This window comes from Rhinatrema bivittatum, chromosome 1, assembly GCF_901001135.1.
Source record: "Rhinatrema bivittatum chromosome 1, aRhiBiv1.1, whole genome shotgun sequence".
NCBI classification, from domain to species: Eukaryota; Metazoa; Chordata; class Amphibia; order Gymnophiona; family Rhinatrematidae; genus Rhinatrema; species Rhinatrema bivittatum.
In genome coordinates, this window is record NC_042615.1 from 797,041,481 (window position 1) to 797,063,723 (window position 22,243).

General features: G+C 45.5%; 1 protein-coding gene across 1 annotated transcript in view; it reads right to left on the reverse strand.

Moving 5' to 3' along the window:
- Positions 1 to 22,243, reverse strand: part of PIK3C3 (phosphatidylinositol 3-kinase catalytic subunit type 3) — a 498,179-nt gene that overhangs the window by 425,831 nt on the left and 50,105 nt on the right. Inside the window, 1 exon segment of the mRNA XM_029581010.1 lies at positions 16,016 to 16,145. Coding sequence (XP_029436870.1) covers positions 16,016 to 16,145 — 130 coding nt within the window.

The window sequence follows — 22,243 nt, forward strand, 5'->3', positions numbered from 1 at the left end:
AACCTAGCTTACCCAGGTAGAGCATCCATCAAGCTAGGTTGAGAGAACATTGCACAAATATCATCTTTGAGGGAGTTTCCTCACTCCGAGATTCATCAAATCTTCACAAGAGAGCACTGTTCTGTTCCTACGTCTCACTTTGAATGTCAGTGGCCCCTAACCCCTAACCCCTACACTAATACCTAAACCTCACCTCGAGTTACTAAGTGGGCCTCCCATAGAGATATAAATACCTATCTAGGGTTAGGGCATTATGGCTTGTCTGTCTCTCTCTCTCTCCCCTAACTCCTCCTCTTTTTCGGATTTGCATCGCACCATACGTTATGGTGCTATCACATGCGTTAAAGGCGTTTTCGCATGCATTAAGGGCTTATCGCATGCATTAACGGTGCTTTTCGCATGCGATAAGCCCTTAATGCATGCGAAAACGCCTTATAGCATTTTGATAAATGACCCCCTATGTTAGTTGAATCCGTCCTAGAAAGGTCTAAGAAATCTATGGCTCATTCTTAAGTGTCCTCAAACTATTCGACAAAGACCTTACACTTTTACAGCAGAACGTAGCAGGGCGTCGCGCCAAAGTGCGAGACAGCCCGTAATGACAGCGAGGACGTCCCGCCTCCCCGTCCTCCTTAATGGGCGGTCGGCACAGGTGTGTGATGCCAGGGGAGGGAAGGGGCGATGCACACTTGCGTTCGGCCCCTTCCTCGGACACCAGGGCGCCTGAGGGGCGACGTCATCGGCCGGGGATGGGCGCACGATGACGACACGGCCGGTCCCATTTAAACGGCCAGCACGTGCCAGACAGCCCGCATGACGTCAGTACCTCTGGGTATATCAAGCCTCCGCTTCCGCTACCACCTTGAGTTAGCAAGAACTTCGGTTTAAATACTCTGACCACGCTAAGCTGCACGCTTAGACGATGCTTTCAGTCTAAGGACCTCGCTCCTCTAGAAGCTCTAGACACCCGCTCCTTGGGGGTCTCTCTCTTCCAACTACCCTTTGGGGTCCTCACTAACTAAGACCTCCTCGGAGGTCTTTCTCTTCTACTTTTCAGGATATCGGACCATCAGGTACTCGCTCCTCGAGGGCCTACCAGCCATTATATCCTGCACCATGGACCTTCGGTCCCACCATTCCATCATCAGGAAGATGCCTTCATTCCTGTGAGTACCTCTACGATCCTGTGCTCCAGCTCCACCCACCAGCTGCGGCGCTACCCGCACTGCGGGCTCCTGCCTATCGTGAACATCTGGGTGAGAATATCATCTGAGCCTGTTGAACATACTGGCACTTTGTGGATCCGTGCCTTACCTTCCTGCTTTCACCATCTACCTACAGCAGTACAATAAAGCCTCTATTCATACTGTGTCTGAGTTCAGCCTATCGTAGTGGTTCCCCACAGGGCCCCTCCGCTTGGGAAGAGTCATCTCCACTGCGACTAAGGGTCCACAATGCCACAAACACAACACTTTGGATTACCTTTAAGTCTTTTCTCAGCAATGCCACCATTTGCAGAACATAAAGCAATTTAAGAATCAGAATCATTTTGACCAAGGCCAATCTGCTTCGGTAAGGTAACTTCAGCAGCCACAGAGGCTGCCATAATGATCTTCTTAATCCAGCAGGCAATTGTTGCCCATGTCACTGGAGCTCCCTGCTTACCTCCACCATAGAGCACAAACAGGACATGAGACTTCTGAACAATCTTGGTCACTTCCAAACAGCACAGTAAATGACACGTGACATCCAAGGAACCAAAAGGTAATACTCAGGTTCATCTCTGTCCCAGGCAGACAGAGAAAAGGACTAATTCAAATGAAAGTCTGAAACCACTTTGAGCAAAAAAGAAAGCACAGTCCAAAGCTGAACAGCATGCGGAGTCACACAGAGAAAAGGCTCACAGAGGGAAAGAGCCTGCATCTCAGAGATCTGACAGGCCGAACAGATTGCTACCAGAAAAACTGTCTTCAAAGTCAGCAGTCACAAGGAAAGAGTACGCTGCAGTCAAAAAGGAAGACCTGCCAAGAACTCGAGGACCAAGTTAAGCTCCCACAAAGGCAACAGAAGCCACAACAAGGGACAAAGATGTTTAACTCCCCTCAAGAACTGGAACACGTCCAGATGTGAAGAGACTCTTCTCCTGTATCAAGCCGGTGCTGTAACTTGAACCTTCAAAGTATTAAGGGCCAAACCCTTAAGCAAGGCATCCTGTAAAAATTCCAAAATCAAAGGAATATTCACCTTGAGTGGTTGAGGACCTCGCTCAGAGCACCAGGCCACAAAAGACCCTCCAAACTCTAACATAAGCTAGAGAAGTAGAAAATTTCCAGGCCTGAAGAAGAGTGGAAATTACAGAAGGTGAATATCCGTGCTTCAATAGCCGAGCCCGAGCCCTTTCAGTGGCCAAACCTTAAGAGAGAAGCAACTCAGATCTTCGTGTAGAATGGGCCCCTGTCGTAACAGATCCATCTGAGCCAGTAGCTGGAAGGGACTGCCTACCAAAAGAGTCTGGATATCGGCATATAATGACCTTCAAGCCTAATCCAGAGCCACAAAAAGGATGGTGTTTGTTAGGGAAGCTAGTACAGAAGATTGCAAGTCTATCAAAGACTAAGGTGGGAATGCATACAGCAGTGCACCATGTTGCCAATCCTGAACAAGAGCATCTAAGCCCATCGCTTTTGAGGCCTGCCTGAGACTGAAGAATCGGGGAACTTTCATGTTGTTGAATTTTGCCAACAAGTCTAGATCCGATAAGTACCAGCGGTCCACCAGGAGCTGAAAGGTCTTGTCTGCCAGATCTCATTTCTCCTGGGTCCAAGCTTCTCCTGCTGAGGAAATAGTCTCTGATATTGTCCTATCCGGCAATATGATTAGAAGATTCTGCTCCGCCCATACCATGAGCACATCTATCTCTTCCAACACCTGTTGACTTTTGGTTCCACCCTGATTGATGTAAGCCACTGATGTCACATTGTCGGACATTATCCGGACCACCTGAAGCTCTAGCTGCTCAGCAAATCGCAGGCATGCCTACTGAACCACTTGTGCCTTCAGTTCGAGAATGTTCCACTGCCATACCACTGAATTCCAGCACCTGACAGTGAGCATCCCAGCCCTGGTGGCTCGCATTTATCGTGAGTACCAACCAATCCGGTGTCATCAGGGAAATTCCCTTCCTGAGGTGATCCGCATGTAACCACCAGTCCAACTGGGGTTTCAACTCAAACAGAAGAAGTAGCCTCACTGCATAGTTCTGCGACTGTGGACTCCAGTGGGAGAGCAAGGCATGCTGAAGAGGGCTCATATGTGTCCTCGCCCAGGAAACCACTTCTAATGAGACAGCCATCAACCCCAGGACCCTTAGATAAGACCACACGGTCGGACAAACAGAATTCCACAGGAATCGGACTTGCAGCATCAACGAGTGGATACGAGACTCTAGCAGAAACCCTCTGCCCTGCCTTGTAATGAATTGAATCCCGAGATACTCCAGGGTCTGAGATGGCTGTAAATTGCTCTTGGCCAATTTCACCACCCAGCCTAGTTCCTGTAGAAAGGAAACCACCCTGCAGGATACATGAAGACTCTCTTCCAATGTCTTGGCTCGAATCAACCAGTTGTCTAGATAGGGGTGACCTAGAATACCCTCTTTACAAAGGGCTGCCATGACCTCGGAAAAGATCCTGGACCTTTGTCCAAAAGACAAGACCTGAAACTGTTGATGACAATCTAGGATTGCAAATGTTCCTGCCGGATGGGAATATGCACATACTCCTCAATTAGATCCAGAGATGTAAGAATGTAAGAGAGTAAGATGTAAGAGAGAATGAGACAGGATTTAAGGAAGATGGAAGAGTGGTCGAAGATATGGCAGCTGACATTCAATGCCAAGAAGTGCAGAGTCATGCATATGGGGAGTGGAAATCCGAATGAACTGTATTCAATGGGGGGAGAAAGGCTGATGTGCACAGAGCAGGAGAGAGACCTTGGGGTGATGGTGTCTAATGATCTGAAGTCGGCGAAACAATGTGACAAGGCGATAGCTAAAGCCAGAAGAATGCTGGGCTGCATAGAGAGAGGAATATCAAGTAAGAAAAGGGAAGTGGTTATCCCCTTGTACAGGTCCTTGGTGAGACCTCACCTGGAGTATTGTGTTCAGTTCTGGAGACCGTATCTCCGAAGAGACAGAGACAAGACGGAGGCGGTCCAGAGAAGGGAGACCAAAAAGGTGGAAGGTCTTCATCAAATGACTTATGAGGAGAGATTGAAGAATCTAAATATGTACACCCTGGAGGAAAGGAGGAGCAGAGGTGATATGATACAGACTTTCAGATACTTGAAAGGTTTTAATGATCCAAAGACAACGACAAACCTTTTCCGTAGGAAAAAAATCAGCAGAACCAGGGGTCACGATTTGAAGCTCCAGGGAGGAAGATTCAGAACCAATGTCAGGAAGTATTTCTTCACGGAGAGGGTGGTGGATGCCTGGAATGCCCTTCTGAAGGAAGTGGTGAAGACCAGAACTGTGAAGGACTTCAAAGGGGCGTGGGATAAACACTGTGGATCCATAAAGTCAAGAGGCCGTCAATAAAGAGTGGGTGGCTCGCCAGAATGACGACTACTGCCTGGAGATAATACCCTTATTCAATAAACATACACATGGTTACTGTGACTCCAACATCGCTCTAAGCTTCAACAGCAAGAGGAAATGTGGAAAAAAGGATTTGCACTCACAAAGCGGGGAGTAGCTGGTTTGTTACGGCGGTTACTACCCCAAACCAAATAAGCCTGATACTTCACTTTCAATGCATATCCAGCATAGCTCTCTGCTTCAACGGCAGGGGAGAAGAAAAACTGATACTTCACGCATATCCAGCATAGCTCTCTGCTTCAACGGCAGGGGAGAAGAAAAACTGATACTTCACGCATATCCAGCATAGCTCCCTGCTTCAACAGCAGGGGAGAAGAAAAACAACCAATAAGGGCTGAATAACATAGTCTGGGTAAAACAAATAAGCATGGGTGTAGCTTGCTTATTGTGGCGGTTACTACCCCTACTACCCCTAACTAATCAAGCTTGATATTTCACTTCACTGCTCTCTACATTAATGGTGGGGGTGGAAGGGAAATAGAACCAAAGAGCTAAGAGAAACAGATAAGTATGAGAAAAAAAATGTGTGAAGCTTGCTGTGCAGACTGGATGGGCCGTTTGGTCTTCTTCTGCTGTCATTTCTATGTTTCTATGTAAGGTACTCCGCTGGTTGAACCACCATTAAGACAGAGCGCACCATTTCCATCCTGAAATGCGTGAATTGTAGATGTTGGTTGATGCCCTTATGATCAAGTATGGGCCAAAACGACCTTTCCTTCTTGGGCACGACAAAATGAATGGAAAATCGGCCTGTATTTTGCTGCAATTCAGGAACAGGTATCACCACTTTCAGAATCAATTGCCATTGTAATGTCACTATACCTCTACCATCTTCTGAGGGGAATTGCATGAAGAGACCATGAAGGCATCCAGCAGAATGTGAAGAAATTCTAGAATATAGCTGTTCTGAACCACTTTCGAGAACCCACTGATCTGAATTGAACCACCTATGATAAAACCAGGGTAGACAACCACCTATCTCCCGCACCACCATGTGAACCCGCAAACTTCACTGGGAAGACCAAGGGGCTCCGCCTCCGGAGCCTGTACCCTTTTGAGGACCTCGAGGGGAAAGGACTGAGATCTGTAGAAGGGATGGGATCTCTGCAAAGAACCTCCCCTATAAGGTTGAAAACGCCAGTAGTCTTGAGAGCTGCCACTTGCCTGAGAAGACCGGGAAACTGGTTTGTTATTCTCCAGCAAATGCGTCTCTCCCCATTCACTTGCCATTTTTTCCCAATTCACTGCCAAACCAAAGTGAGTCTTTGAAAGACAGCTTAGTCAAATTGGACTTTGAAATGGTATCTGCGGACCAGTTGTGCAGCCCCATCTGTCGCCTGACTGCAATAACTGAAGCAGCTCCTCTGGCGGCTGTGCATACTAAGTCACAGCCCGTATCAGCCAAGGTGACCCCCAGTTCTACCATAGGCCCAAGATCAGATGCAATACTATAAGACTCTTGACAAAGCTGCTAAGGTGCAATAAGAAGCAATTTCCAAGTTCATTGTCACTAACTCAAAGGCTTGCTTCAGGATAGCCTCAAACCTCCTATTCTGAGCATCCTTCAGAGCCACACCTCCCTCTACCAGGATGGTGTTACGTTTTGTGACGAACACACCAAGACATGCAACTCTCTCTGGCTTGCAGATTCAAGAAGTATAAACCCACTAAGACATGTCCTCCTTTAAAGGACGCTTCTGGAGCATTCCATTCCAGATCAATCAACTTCTGGATTGTACCCAAGAGAGGAAGAAACAAGAAGCATTGCACAGGGTGACCAATTAGGATCCTTCACCTGCATCCCCAAGGAGTCAGGCCCAGCCACTCCAAGGGTCTTCAGGGTCTGAGATATCAGACCCAGCAACTCCTCTCTCTGAAAAACGTAAAAGAGTTCTATATGGCTCAAAATCTAGGGGAATATCCCCCTTCCTCACCAGGATAGCCCCATGTCATCATCAGTATCATCCTGATCCACCTGCATTCGAGCTCTATCAGACTGCACTGAGCTACAGTGCTTGACAGTGGAGACAGGCGGAGGAGCACTTGGAGCACCTGGACCTACTTTAGTAGGAACTGTCATTTCAGGAGACCAGCCCTGTAAAATGTCTGCCATCCCTGGAAGATTTCCACCCAGAAAAAGTAAGTCGGTGACATTCCAGGCACCAGAGGCCCAAAGTTTACGTCCTGCGAGCCAGTGTCCCCTGAGGACTCAATCCGCACACCAATCAGAGGAGGAAACACATCTGCAGTGTCTCCTTTGGTCCCAACTCCCCACAGACCGAGGAGATGGACTGTGGTCAGCAAAATCAGGAGGCGGCAAATCTCCTGATGGTTGACTCCCTTTAGATCCAGAATGGGGCGAAAGAAACCCCCCTTCTTGGGTACAACGGAATGAATGCAATATAGGCCCGTGTTTTCTTGTGACAAGGGCACTGTGATCACAGCCCGCAGGGTGAAGAGCCTTGAAACGTTCACTCCACTGCCTGTCTCTTCTACGGAGAGCTGCAGGGAGACACCATGAAAACGTCTTGAGGAACATGAGAAAACTCCAGAGCATAGCAGTCTCTTAACACCTCCATAACCCACTGGTCTGACATGATCTCAATCCACCTCCGATAAAAAGGAGAGGTAGACAACCCCTTATCTCCTGTTCCCGGGGGTGGGAAGGCACACTATCACTGAGGGGACATTGCCGATCGAGCTTTCACCCCATCTGGACTGCCTGGGAGGAAGGCCTGAGACCTACCAAAGGTTGAGCCCTCTGAGACACCACTCCTCTGTAGGGTCAACAATGTTTGAAACCCCAAGAACGACCTCTTCCACAGAACGAGCATGGCACCTTTTTTTTTATTCTCTGGTAAACGAGGAACCTGGGACTCACCCTACTTATTGGCCATTTTGTTTTCCAACTCACTTCCAAATATGAGTGATACTTTAAAAGGTAATTTCATAAAATCAAACTTTGAAATTGTATTGGCAACCAATTCCTCAGCCATAGCTGACAACTGGCCAATATTACCAAAGCCACCCCTTCAGGCAGAAGTGCAGATCAGGTCATAGCCCGCGACTTAAAACAGACTCACTGACTTCCTGCGAGAAAGGCACGCAAGAGCAAGCCATCAGGGAGCAGCAAAAGGATATCTACAAATTTATTGCCACCGTATCAAGACTTGCTTAAGGATAGCTTCAATTCAACTATCCTGTACATCCTTCAATGCCACTCCCCCTTCTACAGGGATACTCGTCTGCTTGGCGACGGCACACACCAGTGCATCCACTTTCAGAAGGCACAATTGCTCTCTTGCCAGCCAGATCCAGGGGGTACAGTGCTTCCAAGGCTTGTCCTCCTTTTAAAATTAGCTTCCGGGTCACCCTATTCAAGAACAATCATTTCTTGAATAGCCACTGCTATTACTAGCAACGGTAACATGGAATAGACTTAGTTTTTGAGTACTTGCCAGGTTCTTATGGCCTAGATTGGCCACTGTTGGAAACAGGATGCTGGGCTTGATGGACCCTTGGTCTGACCCAGTATGGCATGTTCTTATCCATAATGCTTTATGCAAAGAAGCTAAAATGGGATTCTTCTTTGGCTGAGACATGGAATCAGCAACCGGCACCCCAGCATCTTCAGTGTGTGGGAGATTAGAGCCAGCAACTTATTTCTATGAAAGAAATATAATGTTCTATACGGCTCCAACCCTGGAGGAATTTCCCCATCCTTCTGAGAGTAAGGATCACCTTCATCATCCGTGGCATCTGGGTCCCTATCAGCGTGACCTGCGGCAGGTATAGATGCACTCAGACACTTACCTGCAGCACCAGGCATGCAGGATCCACAGTCTGTGATCCTGAACTATTAGGTTTGGCCGGCTCCGCCGACTATGTCTGAAAAAAAAAAAAAAAAGACTGCAGCCCTTGAAAATACCCCACCCAAGAAGGGCAGAAGGATCCATACCAAAGCCAGGGGGCATTGGTCCTGCGCCCACTGAGTTGCCTTCCCCTGCTGACGAACCAGTTAGGGGGGGCTCCAAAATCAGGCGAAACTTCTGACAGGTCCCATTCCCGCATCATGCTGGGAAGGGCCGGACTCAGAAAAATCAGCCGGAGACAACTCTCTCTGAGACTCCAAGTTAAAAGGGATGCTAGGCTGAGATGCTTGAAAATGGCAAGCAGGACAAAGGGTAAGGTGCTTAGACTTCTTTGCTACCGGCGCCATGCTCACTAGCAGCATGCTCCCAAAGGGGTCTGACAATTGTGCGCCCAAATGCGCACCCACACAAGTGAGCCTAGACAGGGCGCCCAAGAACAAGCTCTGACCAATAATTGCACACTACAGATGCCCAAAATTTAGGCACTCAGTACATGGTCCAAGATATGTGTCCCCCTGAGTGCACAATCACGAACCATCAGACACGGTTTCACGACAGACCTGCGCATAGAAATGCATGCGAATGCCACCGCAGCCTACCATACAGTGTCTGAGCAAAGCCCGAGAGCGGGACTTAGTCAAAAGGCAGATCAACCCACCAAGCTGCCATGAATCCCCAAGCTCCCCTGGAGCTGGGAACGGACATCAGATTGGTGCACCGAGGCTCGGAAACCAGAAGGGGAATGGAATCCCTAAAATTATCTCCCCCTTTTATTTATTTACTCTTTACCTGAGCTGAGCCCGTCCTGGCCAAGTATGAAGTCAGTTTCCAGGTACAGAGGGAGAGGGCAAAGGCCTTCACTGCCGAGCCCAGTTTCCTGCACCTGCTAGCCTCTGCTGTCTCTCTCTCTCTACAGCAAAGTCCACGCCAGAAAGCCAGCTACCAGTCAAAGGCATTCTACTGAGGGAGCTATCCGCAGATATCACCTCAGGAAAACTTGACTGAGGGAGGGACTATAAGGTATCACCACAGGAGCAGGGCAAATAATTTCCTTCTTCTTTTCTCTTTTTTTTCTAAGCAATCCCTAGTAGGGAGATGCACGTTCACCATCTGCTGGAGACAGAATACTGGCGGGCTGATGTCAGTGCTGGGTTTTTTATATTTATTTATTTATTTAAATGATTTATATACCGGAGGTTCCTGTATAATATACATATCACCCCGGTTCACAAGGAACAATAACTGTCGCTACATTTAGCGGTTTACATAGAACAGAATAAGAATAAAACAGGAGTTTTTACAATTGAACATTGAAAATTAAGTAAACAAGTTTTAACATTGTACAGATTAATCGAAGTAGGTTACATTTTTTTTTCAACGTGTTCTTAGCTCTAGGGGAAAGCTTGTTTGAACAGCCAAGTCTTAAGTTTCTTTTTAAATGTAGGGTGGCATGGTTCAAGACGAAGGTCTGGAGGTAGCGAGTTCCAAAGTGAAGGGCCTGCTGTGGATAATGCACGTTTCCTCAGAACGGATTTCGCCGGTTGAGTGATTAGTCTGTTCTGATAGGCGCTTCTGGTTGGTTTCACGGATGTGTGTAGTTGAATTTGAAATGTTAGGTTGAGAGGTGCGATGTTGTGTAAGGCCTTATGTATCATCATTAAAGACTTGAACTGGATCCTGAATTTAATCGGAAGCCAGTGGAGATGGTGGAGGATTGGGGTGATATGATCTCTTTTTTTGGCATTTGATAGAATTCTTGCAGAGGCGTTCAGGACCATCTGAAGTGGTTTGATGGTGCATGCTGGTAGGCCTAGGAGGAGAGAATTACAGTAATCCAGCTTAGTGAGAATGATGGCTTGTAGAACCATGCGGAAGTCTCTGTATAGGAGGAGTGGTTTAAGTTTCTTTAATGTTTGAAGTTTAAAGAAACATTCTTTTGTTGTGTTGTTGACGAATTTGTTGAAATTGAGTCTGCTGTCTATGATGACTCCCAGGTCTCTAACTTGTTGCGTGGTGGAGAGCCCTGCAGTGTCCGGATGTTGATTAGTGTTATAATGTGAGGAGGGGGTATAGTTTTCCGGTGCTATAATGAGGATTTCAGTTTTGTTTTTGTTTAGAACCAGGTTGATGCTGGCGAGTAGATTGTTGATAGCTGATAGACATTTATTCCAGTATAATAAACCTTTGTGTAGGGAATCTTCTATAGGGATGAGGATTTGAATATCATCCGCGTATAGGTAATGTCTTAGCTTAAGGTTGGTGAGAAGTTGACAGAGTGGGAGCAGATAAATGTTGAAAAGAGTCGGGGAGAGGGATGATCCTTGTGGTACCCCCCTCTTGGATTCGATGGTATGAGACTCTTTGTTATTTATCTTGACCTTGTATGATCTGTTCTCCAAAAACGATTTGAACCAGTTAAAAGCTACTCCTGTAATGCCGATGTCTATTAGGCGTTGCAGGAGGCATGAGTGGTTTACGGTATCAAACGCTGATGAGAGATCCAAGAGAGCGAGGAGGCAAGGTTGGCCCTTTTCTAGGTTGAAAATGATAGTGTCGGATAATGATGTTAATAATGATTCGGTGTTCATAGTTTTACGAAAGCCAAATTGGTTTGAGGCGAGGATGTTGTTTTCGTTAAGGTATTCAGTAAGTTGTTTGTTTACAACTTTCTCCATGACTTTGGAAATGAAAGGGAGGTTTGCTATGGGTCTAAAGTTAGCTGGGTCTGTGGTAGGTAAGTTAGGTTTTTTGAGGATCGGCTTGAGCATGGCTAACTTGAGTTGGTTCGGGACATGTCCTTGGGTGAAGGAGCAGTTAATGATGTCTGCTAAAGGTTTGGCTATGGTGTTGGTGATCAGACTCAATTTGTTGGATGGAATATGGTCTGATGGATGGGAGGATGGTTTTATCTTTTTGAGAATATTCTCTATTTCTAAAGAGGATGTGAGTTCAAAAGTGTTGAGCACTGGTAGTGAAGTGTTGGGTTGTTTGACATTTGGGTGTGATGGTTGTTGATCTGTTGGGAGTGGTGGTTGTTGAGGAGTTGAGTGTGGTGTTTGTTGGGCGGTTGGTAGCGATGATTGGGGGCTGAGGTTGATTACATGTATTGGATGTGTAGATGGTCCCTTGAGAGGGGCTAGGAGTGAGGTGATTTTGTTGTCGAAGAAGTCTGCCAGTTCGTTCGCTTTATTGAGTGCTTGATCGTCTGGAATGGTAGGTGCCGGGGGTTTTGTGAGGGTTGATACAAAGGAGAAAAGAGCTCTTGAATCAAAAATGAGGTGGTGGATTTTTTTGGAGAAGAATATTCTCTTTGTTGTGTTGATGTTGTTTCTGTATGAGTTAAGGCATGATTTGTAGATGAGGAGGGTGGTTGAAGATGGGTTTTTTCGCCAGTTTTGTTCCTTGCATCTCAACTCGTGTTTATGATTTTTTAGCTCCGGTGTGAACCAGTGTCTCCTGTTGTCTTTGTTTGGATTGATGGATTTAGTTGTCATGGGGCAAATTTGATCTGCAACCTTTTTAGTGATGTTGGTCCATGATGAAGTTGCTGAATTTATGTCGGAAAGGTCTAGGTGTTCAAGTTCCTTGGCCAGGTGTTCACTGAGTTGGTCTCCTGAGCATTGTTTCCTAAACGATATAGTTATTGGTTGTGTGGATTGTGGTGGAAGATCTTTTATTTTTAATACCGATGATATAATTCTATGGTCTGACCAAGGTATTGGAGTGCAAGTTGGAGTGGTGTGGGTTGTGATACCTTCATTTATGAATATAAGGTCCAGCGTATGGCCTGCTTTGTGGGTAGGTTCAGTCACTATTTGTCTGAAACCCATATTGTTGAGAGAGGAGAGAAGAGTTTTACAGTTGGTAGAATGAGGTTGGATATCAACGTGCAGATTAAAATCTCCCATGAGGATGGTAGGTTTTCTGGAATTTAGGTGTTTTGCTGTAAGTTCTATGATGGATGATGGGTCTGCTTCCAGTATTCCGGGGGGAGCATAAATTAGGCCGACAGTCAGATGTTTTGAGTTGAATAGGGCAAATTCAATCTTTGATATGTTGTTGGAAGTCTGTAATGTCAGACCCAGTGTTTTTTTGGCTGCGAGGAGAAGTCCACCTCCTCTTTTTTTAGGTCTGGGAATAGAGAGAACATCGTATTCCTGTATGGGTAGCTGATTTATTAGTGCAGTGTCGGAGGGTTTTAACCAGGTTTCTGTGATAGCACAGATGTCAGGTTTTGTATCGGATAGGTAGTCGTTGAATATATGACTTTTCTTGGCGATTGATTGTGCATTAATCAAAGTGAGTGAGAAAAGAGTTAGTCCAAGGAATTGAGTGACAGGTGTCAGCAAGATGGGCCTGAGCCTCTGTTGACGATTGTGATGAGGGGGGGTAGGGGGCTTTGGTATTCTCCATTTGGGATTGTGGATGATGGGAATTGTGAGGGGGTGCATGTTGGGATGTAATTGGTTGAGTGGCAGACTGTAGGAATTGTTACGGTCAGAAAGGAGTGTTAGGAGAATGTTGACTGGAGAGAGCTGGACGAATGCGGTTTGAAGAGTGCTGGGCGAATAATGTTAGAAGCGTGCTGGATGTATGATGGGCGTGTGTTGGGCGAGTGCAGTCCAGAGAGTGATGGGCGAGTGCAGTCCGGAGAATGATGGGCGAATGTTAAGCGGCAGCAGACCTGGTGGCGTTGGGAGGATGTATAATAAGATGTTTTAAAATTCCTCAGAGAGGTTTGCTGGCAATTCTGGAAATGCCACGAGCTTTCGTTGTAAAGTTGGCTTGGTAACTGGGGTTTGAATATTAAAGCCGTTCTTTGGTGATGTTTGTGTTTTGAATTATTGGTGCTGATGCTATGTTGTATGAACTGGTAGGTGGGCAGTGAAAGATGGTAAGGAATTTATAGACTCAGGCCAAAGATCAAGATGTAGACTCGGGGCTGCGCCGAAGGGGCGAGACAAAGGGGCAGGCCCCTTTGTCGCGCTCCTTCGGCGCGCGACGCTCGGTGCGCGGCGTCGAAGGTGTGTCTAAATTTAAAGCCCCACAGGGCTGGTACCTGATTGGAGGCGCTGTTGTAGTAGGCGGGGCTTAGCGTTTTCGGCGCGATTCGCTTATTTTCCGCTTTTAGCTTTTCTTTAGGAAGCAATTTAAAGCCCCACAGGGCTGGTACCTGATTGGAGGCGCTGTTGTAGTAGGCGGGGCTTAGCGTTTTCGGCGCGATTCGCTTATTTTCCGCTTTTAGCTTTTCTTTTAGGAAGCTTTCAGTTTTCACTTTTTTTTTAATGTCTGCCGCGTTATCGGCGTCGAGGCCGGCTGGGAGGGGAGAGATTTCACAGAGACCTTCCCCCGGCGGGGCTCGGCGCCGATCGCGCAGGCCTTCCCCTTCACAGCAGCAGAGAAGCGGAAAAGAGATGGCGCCGCAAGTGAGTTTAAATTTAAAGCCCCACAGGGCTGGTACCTGATTGGAGGCGCTGTTGTAGTAGGCGGGGCTTAGCGTTTTCGGCGCGATTCGCTTATTTTCCGCTTTTAGCTTTTCTTTTAGGAAGCTTTCAGTTTTCACTTTTTTTTTAATGTCTGCCGCGTTATCGGCGTCGAGGCCGGCTGGGAGGGGAGAGATTTCACAGAGACCTTCCCCCGGCGGGGCTCGGCGCCAATCGCGCAGGCCTTCCCCTTCACAGCAGCAGAGAAGCGGAAAAAAAAAAAAATATATATATATATATATATATATCATGACATCAACTTTGCTCTGTCTCCATCTGCTGGTAGAGGTGCATATCCCATTGATTTTTATTAACCTGTACGAATGCTAAAAAAAACATGTAAAGTGATATCAAAAGACAAAATGGGCTGACTAAGGTCGCCATAAAGGTCTCACCAGGAAGGAACAAAATGATCCTGGAGCTCAGCACCTGCCACCGAAAAAATCATGTAATTTACTAAACACCGAGAAACCTGTTCTAAGGATATAAGGAAGGAGGAGATTTTTCTACTTATCAGATTTATAACCTGTCTTCCCATGTAAAAATCTTGCCCAAAGCGGAGTATAATAAAACACAAAGCAGTAAAATAGTTATAACATAAAATGAAAACCATTTAAAAGCTACAATAAATTTATGACAAAAAATAAGACTTGAACAGAAATTCTCAATAAATATTACAAATAACCACTGCTAACAGGAGCTAGACGAAAGTAAAACAGAAAACAAAATGCACTGTGGAATCCTTACACAAGTAAAAGTATAGCAGTGTTCACCTGGCCAAGACTGTGAAATGACAGCTGAAATTAGAAAAGCAAATAAATTTGGCAACACAAAAATAATGGAAGATATCAATTATCCCAGTGACAATTAGGAAAGGAATTGGGATTGAGAGAGGAGGATCTGATTTATTCTAATGCTGCTGTGCTTCGCACTAATAAAGAAAATAAATCTTTACCAAACTTCTTTATCTGTCTGTATTACTTAAACTGTTTAAGACAATCAAAAGTGGACCACATAGGAATTTAAAATTACTGAGAGAGTTGTAGGGAACATGGAGGGGAGATAGAAGTCCTCTTTAGAGTTTGCTGAGCCAAGGGGAAAGAAGGGGTTCCCCTGAGAGTTTTTGCTAAGAATGGTTTGAGGGAGGAATCTCGTCCGACCCTTTCAATGATTTCAAGTGCTGGGGAAGTGGGAGGCAGTGGTAGGACTCTCAGAAGTTTTTCAGATAAGAGTGTAGTAATGATCTTTCTAGATTTTTCCCAAAAGTGGCAACGCTGCCATACCCCAGCACCAGAATAATGGCTGCAAGGTTGGGAGCTCCAGGAACCATCATCCTTACCTGGCTGTCCCTGGCAGCTACACAAAACTCACTGCTCGGTACTGTCAGTGCCTTCCTACTTGGGGCCTGCTCTGGCCTCCATAGCAGCTAAAAACTCCTTATGGCTATGTTGCAGCCTCTCTCCCTGTCTTTGGCCCCAGTGGCTCCACTTTCGCAAGCAACATTAACACCAGCAAAGCATAATGCAGCCAGTTAACGACTGCCTTGCACCAGCATGCCTCACTCACGCTGCTCTGGCGTCCTGCCACTTTGACTTCTGACTTCAAGCACCTGAACTGGTAGCGGAAGAATGTGATCTCTCCACCACAGGCCAGACCAAGATCACCAAGTCACTGCTGCAGGCTGAATCAAATTCCTTCTGCCATTGCTGCTGGGGGCAGATGAAATTCAGCCAAGGGCCCCATCCAGCTTATGAGTCATAGTTTGGGGACCACTGATTTTAAGAATGAACTAAGCACACTCCAGAGAAAGAAAACTGAAAATACAGAGGATGGCACAATGAAAGGTGCCTAGCTTACACTACAAAAACACAGAAATATTAATAAAACACAATAAAACAGAAAAGAAAAATAGACCTATGAATAAAAGCAAAAGAGAAAGTCATACAGCCAGGAAACCAGTAATTTCATATTGTCAAGAATTATAGCTAGAACTGGTTCTCTACCTTTGCCAATCGGCTCATCTGATCTTCAGAGAAAATACTGCTGGTCCTGCCAGGAGTTTTGGTTGGCTCCATTCCGTCAGCTTCCATGTTTGGCCAGACTTTTAGGTCATGCATTCCCTGACGGAACATGCTGAGGGAAAAAGAAGAATGGATCAGGGTATGTGCCTTAGAAAAACAAGTTCTGGAGTTCACGGAAGCTCAACAACTGTAACAGTGCAAGCAAACACTACACCACCCCAAAGAGAGGCCTTGGAATAGCATGGTTTTCCAAATCAATTAAGAATTAACCATCCCAACAAGATCTGCACCCATTTTAAATGTATCCTTTACAACTAGAGAAGCATTTCCTTGAGAGGTAATACCCCCTCAGCTTGTCTCTTGATCAGGGGTTCTCAATCCAGTCCACGTGACACACCTAGAAAGTCATGTTTCCAGGATATTCACAATGAATATTCATGAGATGAATTTGCAGATAATGAAGGCAGTACATGCACATCTATCTCAGGCGTATTTATTATGGATATCCTGGAAACTTGACTGGGTTGAGAACCCCTGTTCTAGATCAAAGCTTCAGCTTTGGAACTAACCAATTATATTTGGATAAGCTAATAAATTAACTTTCGAAAATTTTCAAAGACGTTTGGTATAGAGGTCCCAGTTGCTAGTCCTTTGCTGAAAAAAAAAAAAAAAAAAAGATATCTTTAAATTCTATGTCCAACTGCCTCAAAGACAAGAGAATAGAAATTAGGCTTACAGTTAACCTGTCAGGTTGGAGTCAGGTTTATGGGGCCTGGGAATGGGGGTCACTATTTATTATCTAAATGACTTTTGACATGTATTGTTTTCTCATTTCAAGCTAGATATTAAATAAAAAAAAAACAGAAGCCTTAGGGGTAGATTTTAAAAAAGTGAGCCTTCGCGTACTTTTGTTGGCGCACCAGGCGCAAACAAAAGTACGCTGGATTTTAGCAGATACGCGCGTAGCCGCACGTATCTGCTAAAATCCAGGATCGGCGCACGCAAGGCTGCCGATTTTGTGCAGCCGGCGCGCGCCAAGCCGCGCAGCCTGCCTCCATTCCCTCCAAGGCCGCTCCAAAATCAGAGCGGCCTCGGAGGGAACTTGCTTTCGCCCTCCCCTCACCTTCCCCTCCCTTCCTCTATCTAACCCACCCCCCCGGCCCTATCTAAACCACCCCCTACCTTTGTCGGGGGATTTATGCCTCCCGGAGGGAGACGTAAATCCCCGCGCGCCAGCGGGCCGCTAGCGCGCCGAGACGCAACCTGGGGGCGGTTCCAGAGGGCGCGGCCACGCCCCCGGACCGCCCTGGGCCGAAACCACGCCCCCGGGCCCGCCCCAAAACGCCGCGCCGATCGGCCCCGCCCCCGACACGCCCCCTCGAAAAACCCCGGGACTTACGCGAGTCCCAGGGCTCTGCGCACGCCGGCAGGCCTATAGAAAATAGGCGCGCTGGCGCGCAAGGCCCTGCTCGCATAAATCTGGGCACATTTACGCGAGCAGGGCTCTTAAAATCCGCCCCTAAGTCTTTAACATGAACCTGCCCCCAAATACATACAAACCTCATTAGAAACCATCTGGATTTAATTTTATTTTTACTGAAAAGAATCAACAAGAAAGTTTTAGATGGCATGAATACAATTACTTCATTTACTCTTGGGTTTTTTTTTCTAAAGCAATAGTAGTACCAAGATTTTCAGAATACCAAGTTCTATTTCTGTCTCTCTCATTTCTAGTTTGCATTTGGTGGTTTTGCTGTTCTAATATTGTGTTCCTTATACATTTGTACATTTCCTTTAAATACATGTTTGTAACTTTCCTTTTTAGAAATCTCCTTCTGAGTCCACACTCCAGCAATGGGTACTGTACTCATGTTTTACGGATATCAGGGCACAATGACTACTCAGGTGCCTGGTAAAGAACAGCACTTCAGTATCCTGCTTTTCTAGGATTCAACATAGGGGTCATGGCTAAACAGGAAGAGCTCTATATTGGCTTAAAACTAATATATTTATTTACTTATTTCCAAAAACTGGATGCACAATTTGGACGCACTTGCATGAACCGACAGTCCTGAAGAGGGCAGCTTAACACGCCTACTACACTGCACACAGAGAAAAGCCTAAGACTGGGGCCTAGCCCGAAAAGGCTGCTCAACCCGCCAGGCTGCCCACGTCCCTTAACCTCCCTCAGGGGCAGGAACAAACATCGGATTGGTGCGCCAAGCATGGAGACTGAAAGAAGCCCTACAATAACCCTCTTTCGCAGCTGGTTTTTTTTTTTGTTTGTTTTTTTTTAAAGCTTTACCTAAGCTCAGCCCGTCCCAGCTAAGTACACAGTCGGTCTCCAGCTGCAGAGGGAGAGGGCATATACCATCACCATCATGCTCAGCTTCTTGCACCAACTGCCTTTCAGCAGTTTCAACAGCTCAGTCCACGCTGGCTGAAAAAAAAAAAAAACAGCTACCAGACCAAAGCACTCATCTGAGGGACCATGGAAATCACTTCAGAAATTCTCAACTGGGGGAGGGATAATTTGGTATCACCACAGGAGAGCGGGAAGAATTACATTTCCTTCTTTCTTTCTCATTCTAAAACTTGAAGCAATCCCTGTAGGGAGTTGCACATCCACCATCTGCTGGAGATGACGAATACTGGCAGGCTGATATCTCTGCAGGAGTATATATACTGTGATGTCAGCTTTGCTCTGCTCCACCTGCTGGTAGAGATGCATAACTCAATGGTTCTGAATTCATCTGTCATCTGACACTAAGAAATATGTTTCGCCAAAAGTAATGCAAATTCAATTTAAATGAAATATTTTTCTTATATTATAAAATCTTGGAAAGTAACCAAACATTGCAGTTTATTTAATCATAATCTTGATAAACTACTATAAACAATTAGAAAACTGGATACTTTTTATTCCAATATTTTTATCATATATTTTGATCCAAGATAACTTTCAATTTTCCTTATAATGTCTGGCCAGTCTATAGACTGTATGAACATATTTAAAGGTTCAGCACTGATAATATTATGTGAGAATGGACAGAAACCCATATTAAAGAAACTCAGTGCAATAATAAAAAAAAAAAGCTTTATTGACCAACTGGAGGTTAAACAATATTGGCTTACCCTTCTTAAAAGATAAAGAAACAAGATTGTTCTGCTTTGCTAAATAATATTAAGACATTAAATCTGAATCTATTTGAAGTAATTTTGGAAACCCATGATAATATGACACCAAAGCTCGAAACATGAACCTGATTAAATGTGATTTGTTTTACTCAACAAACTGTCATAGTTTTGCCTGCTGTGCAGCTTCACCACAGCTGACTGCAATGTTGCCTCCCCACCAGAAAGAGTCCTAAATGAGCCTTGCCTATAGAATCGCCAAGCATCTCCTCACTGGTTACAATATGCTCAAGCCTCAGCTCTGTTTTCTCCAGCCTTACCATTACCTCAATGCCTCTTCATGGAGTCACCCTGGGTTCTTTGACCTGACCACTCTTGTCTTGCCTTGTGGCCTCTGGGCCTGTTCTTACCTTATACCTTGGCCTTGCAGCCTATTGAAGATTTTCCTACCTGCCCAGCAAAGCCTTGTCTTCGTGTCCAGTCCTGCAGTCCTATACCGCTCCTGTAGGGGTATATCCTGATTTCAGCCCAGAACCCCATGATACAGACTTAATTTCACATTATGGAGTACCCTTTTATCAGATCTATACTGTAATGCCAGGAACACAAGTTAATGTCAAGTATTACTTTCCACACCTGCTGCCAAAGAAGCCATGAAGAAAAGCCAAGATCTAACACTCACCCACTAAACTTTGCACCTCAGCAATATGAGCAGACAACTACATTGAATCCAGATGCCCAAAATATCAAGCTGTTCAATTGTTCCTGCAATAATACAACAACCTACATTCTTGTATCCAGCTGCACAGCAACAAAGATTTGACCATTAGATTCACACCACTACTGAAGTTACAGATGAGGCCTGTTGTAAAGTAAGAGGTCGTGAACTCTGTTTTTGAACCTGCAAAGGATGATACATATCTGAAACCACTAAATACATTTTCAAGGTGAATCGGCCATGAAAATCCTTCATTAGCAGAATTCTTCATTCTTCAAGTCTACTGGGTTCTAATGGAGCCCCACAATAGACATGTGCTTGCCTACTATGCCTGATAAAGACTTTTTCTTTATCCTGACTCACAGTGATTCCTGTTCCTGAAAGAAATGTTCACCTGATCTTACCAGCTGCTGAACTTCTCAGCTATTCCAGACTACCTTACCTCCAGAATGGACTCTGACTGACCACTGAACTGCCTCTCACCCTCAGTCCAGCTGAATATTTCCAGTAATCCAGGTGGAACACCATGACTTCATTACCGGCAATTGAAATGCCTTTACCTTACTGAAGTTTAATCTTGCAAAACCTTCATCCTTCTTCTTGACTGAAAGAATTACAACCTATGCCAAGTGCGTCTCCAGTCTACAAGTGGCACTGTGAACTGCATTTTCCATCTGACAGCCACTGCCAATTCCTGCAATTTGTACTTATTGCCCAGCAATCCATGCCTTGGCAATAGGTTGACTCCCTCTAGGTAGTGCTAATTACCTCTGTATGTTCCTGCATCCCTGATCTTTGTTCCTGTGTTCCTGGTCCTCATCTCGTCAGTGCTGGTCTGTGCGCCTGAGTTCCTTGTCATCTTCCTGTGGTCAGTCTTCAGTCTTCTGCGAAACCATCTTGAAAACATCAAAGTTGATCGGATAATTTGTTTTCCATACTCCATTCCCTTCTCCACCAGTGACTGAAGGTCATTTCATTGTTTGGCCACCTCCAGCATGTCCCACATGTATTGGTCCATACAGAGTTGGTAAGAGGCTATGTGGGCATTCAGCATAGCTCCCTGAAACACCTTTCTCCCAAGAGTATCCAAAGTTTTGAAATCCTTTCTCAGGGACATTGAGGAATGGGTTCTAGTCCTTTTGGTTCACTTGAGAGTAGATTCATCTACCTCAGCTTGGTGCAGTACCTGCCAATTTCTGAATGCAAGAGCCTTCTAGACAAGATAAATCACATCTACCTTTTTGTTTATGGGAGCCATAGAGAGGGTTTTTTCCCCACACCCTCATCTATTTTTCCTGAAGAACATCGTACTCTGGGACTGCTACAATCTCCACTAACTGAAGGAAGTCAAGCATCTTGTTTCTGGTCCCATCTTCCTTCAACAAAAGATATGGAATGACCTCTGCCATTCTCTGGACAAGTCTGACAAAGGAGAGATCCTTGAAGGGATTTCCTTCTCCCTGGTGCAAGAGAGGGGTCAGAGAAATCACCAGATCTGTAGCCGCTCCAAGACTACTTTGAGTCACAACCCGACTAATATGCCAGTGGCAAAGATCCAGACAGTACCCATCCTGCTGACAAGATCTCAGAAAGGGGAGCACTTGTCCATTGGAGTCTGAATCTCTAGAAATTCCTGCATTTAAGGGAAGCTTCCTCACCCAATGGACTGGAGATCACCATTGGTGCAGCTATCATCCATGCTGATTCACCTCCAGGAACCAATATCACTATAGATGCCGGCACAAGACTGCCAGGCAGTTGCAAGGATTCTAGCAGCTGTTGGACATTGGCTTGTATTGAATCATTTCTCTCGTTGCCAGGGTGCCAATGCTGCTCATTGCTTTGTCCAAGGCCTGCTAGATCTCTCTGTCCAACTCCTCCTCAAAGACTGCCAATGCCAACATTGACTGCTAAGCAGAAGGGGTGGCCATATATTCCTGGTAAATAAGAGATGTATAGATGACCGGCCCCTGGATCCCTGGAGACAGATACAGTTCCCAGGACTGCATCAATGATGAGCTCTCCTCTCCTCAGGACCACTTTGCATGGAACAGACTCCCAGTGAAAGTGGTTGAGACAAAAACAGTATATCAATTTAAGAAAGCATGGAATAAATACAGGGGATCTCTAAGGGAGTGACAGAAATTATAAAGCTACATTAATTTGTGTTAACAATTGTTCTCTTTTTGATGCTGCCTGTTACTCAGTGGAAATAAGACAGAAACACATACAGTACTAAATAAATATATGTATATATGTACGTATTCTGGTAAAAGCAATGGTTATAATAAATGCAATATTTCAAAGGTAATATTCTGATAAGCGTACTTATGATTAGGGCCATTTATGAGAATGGC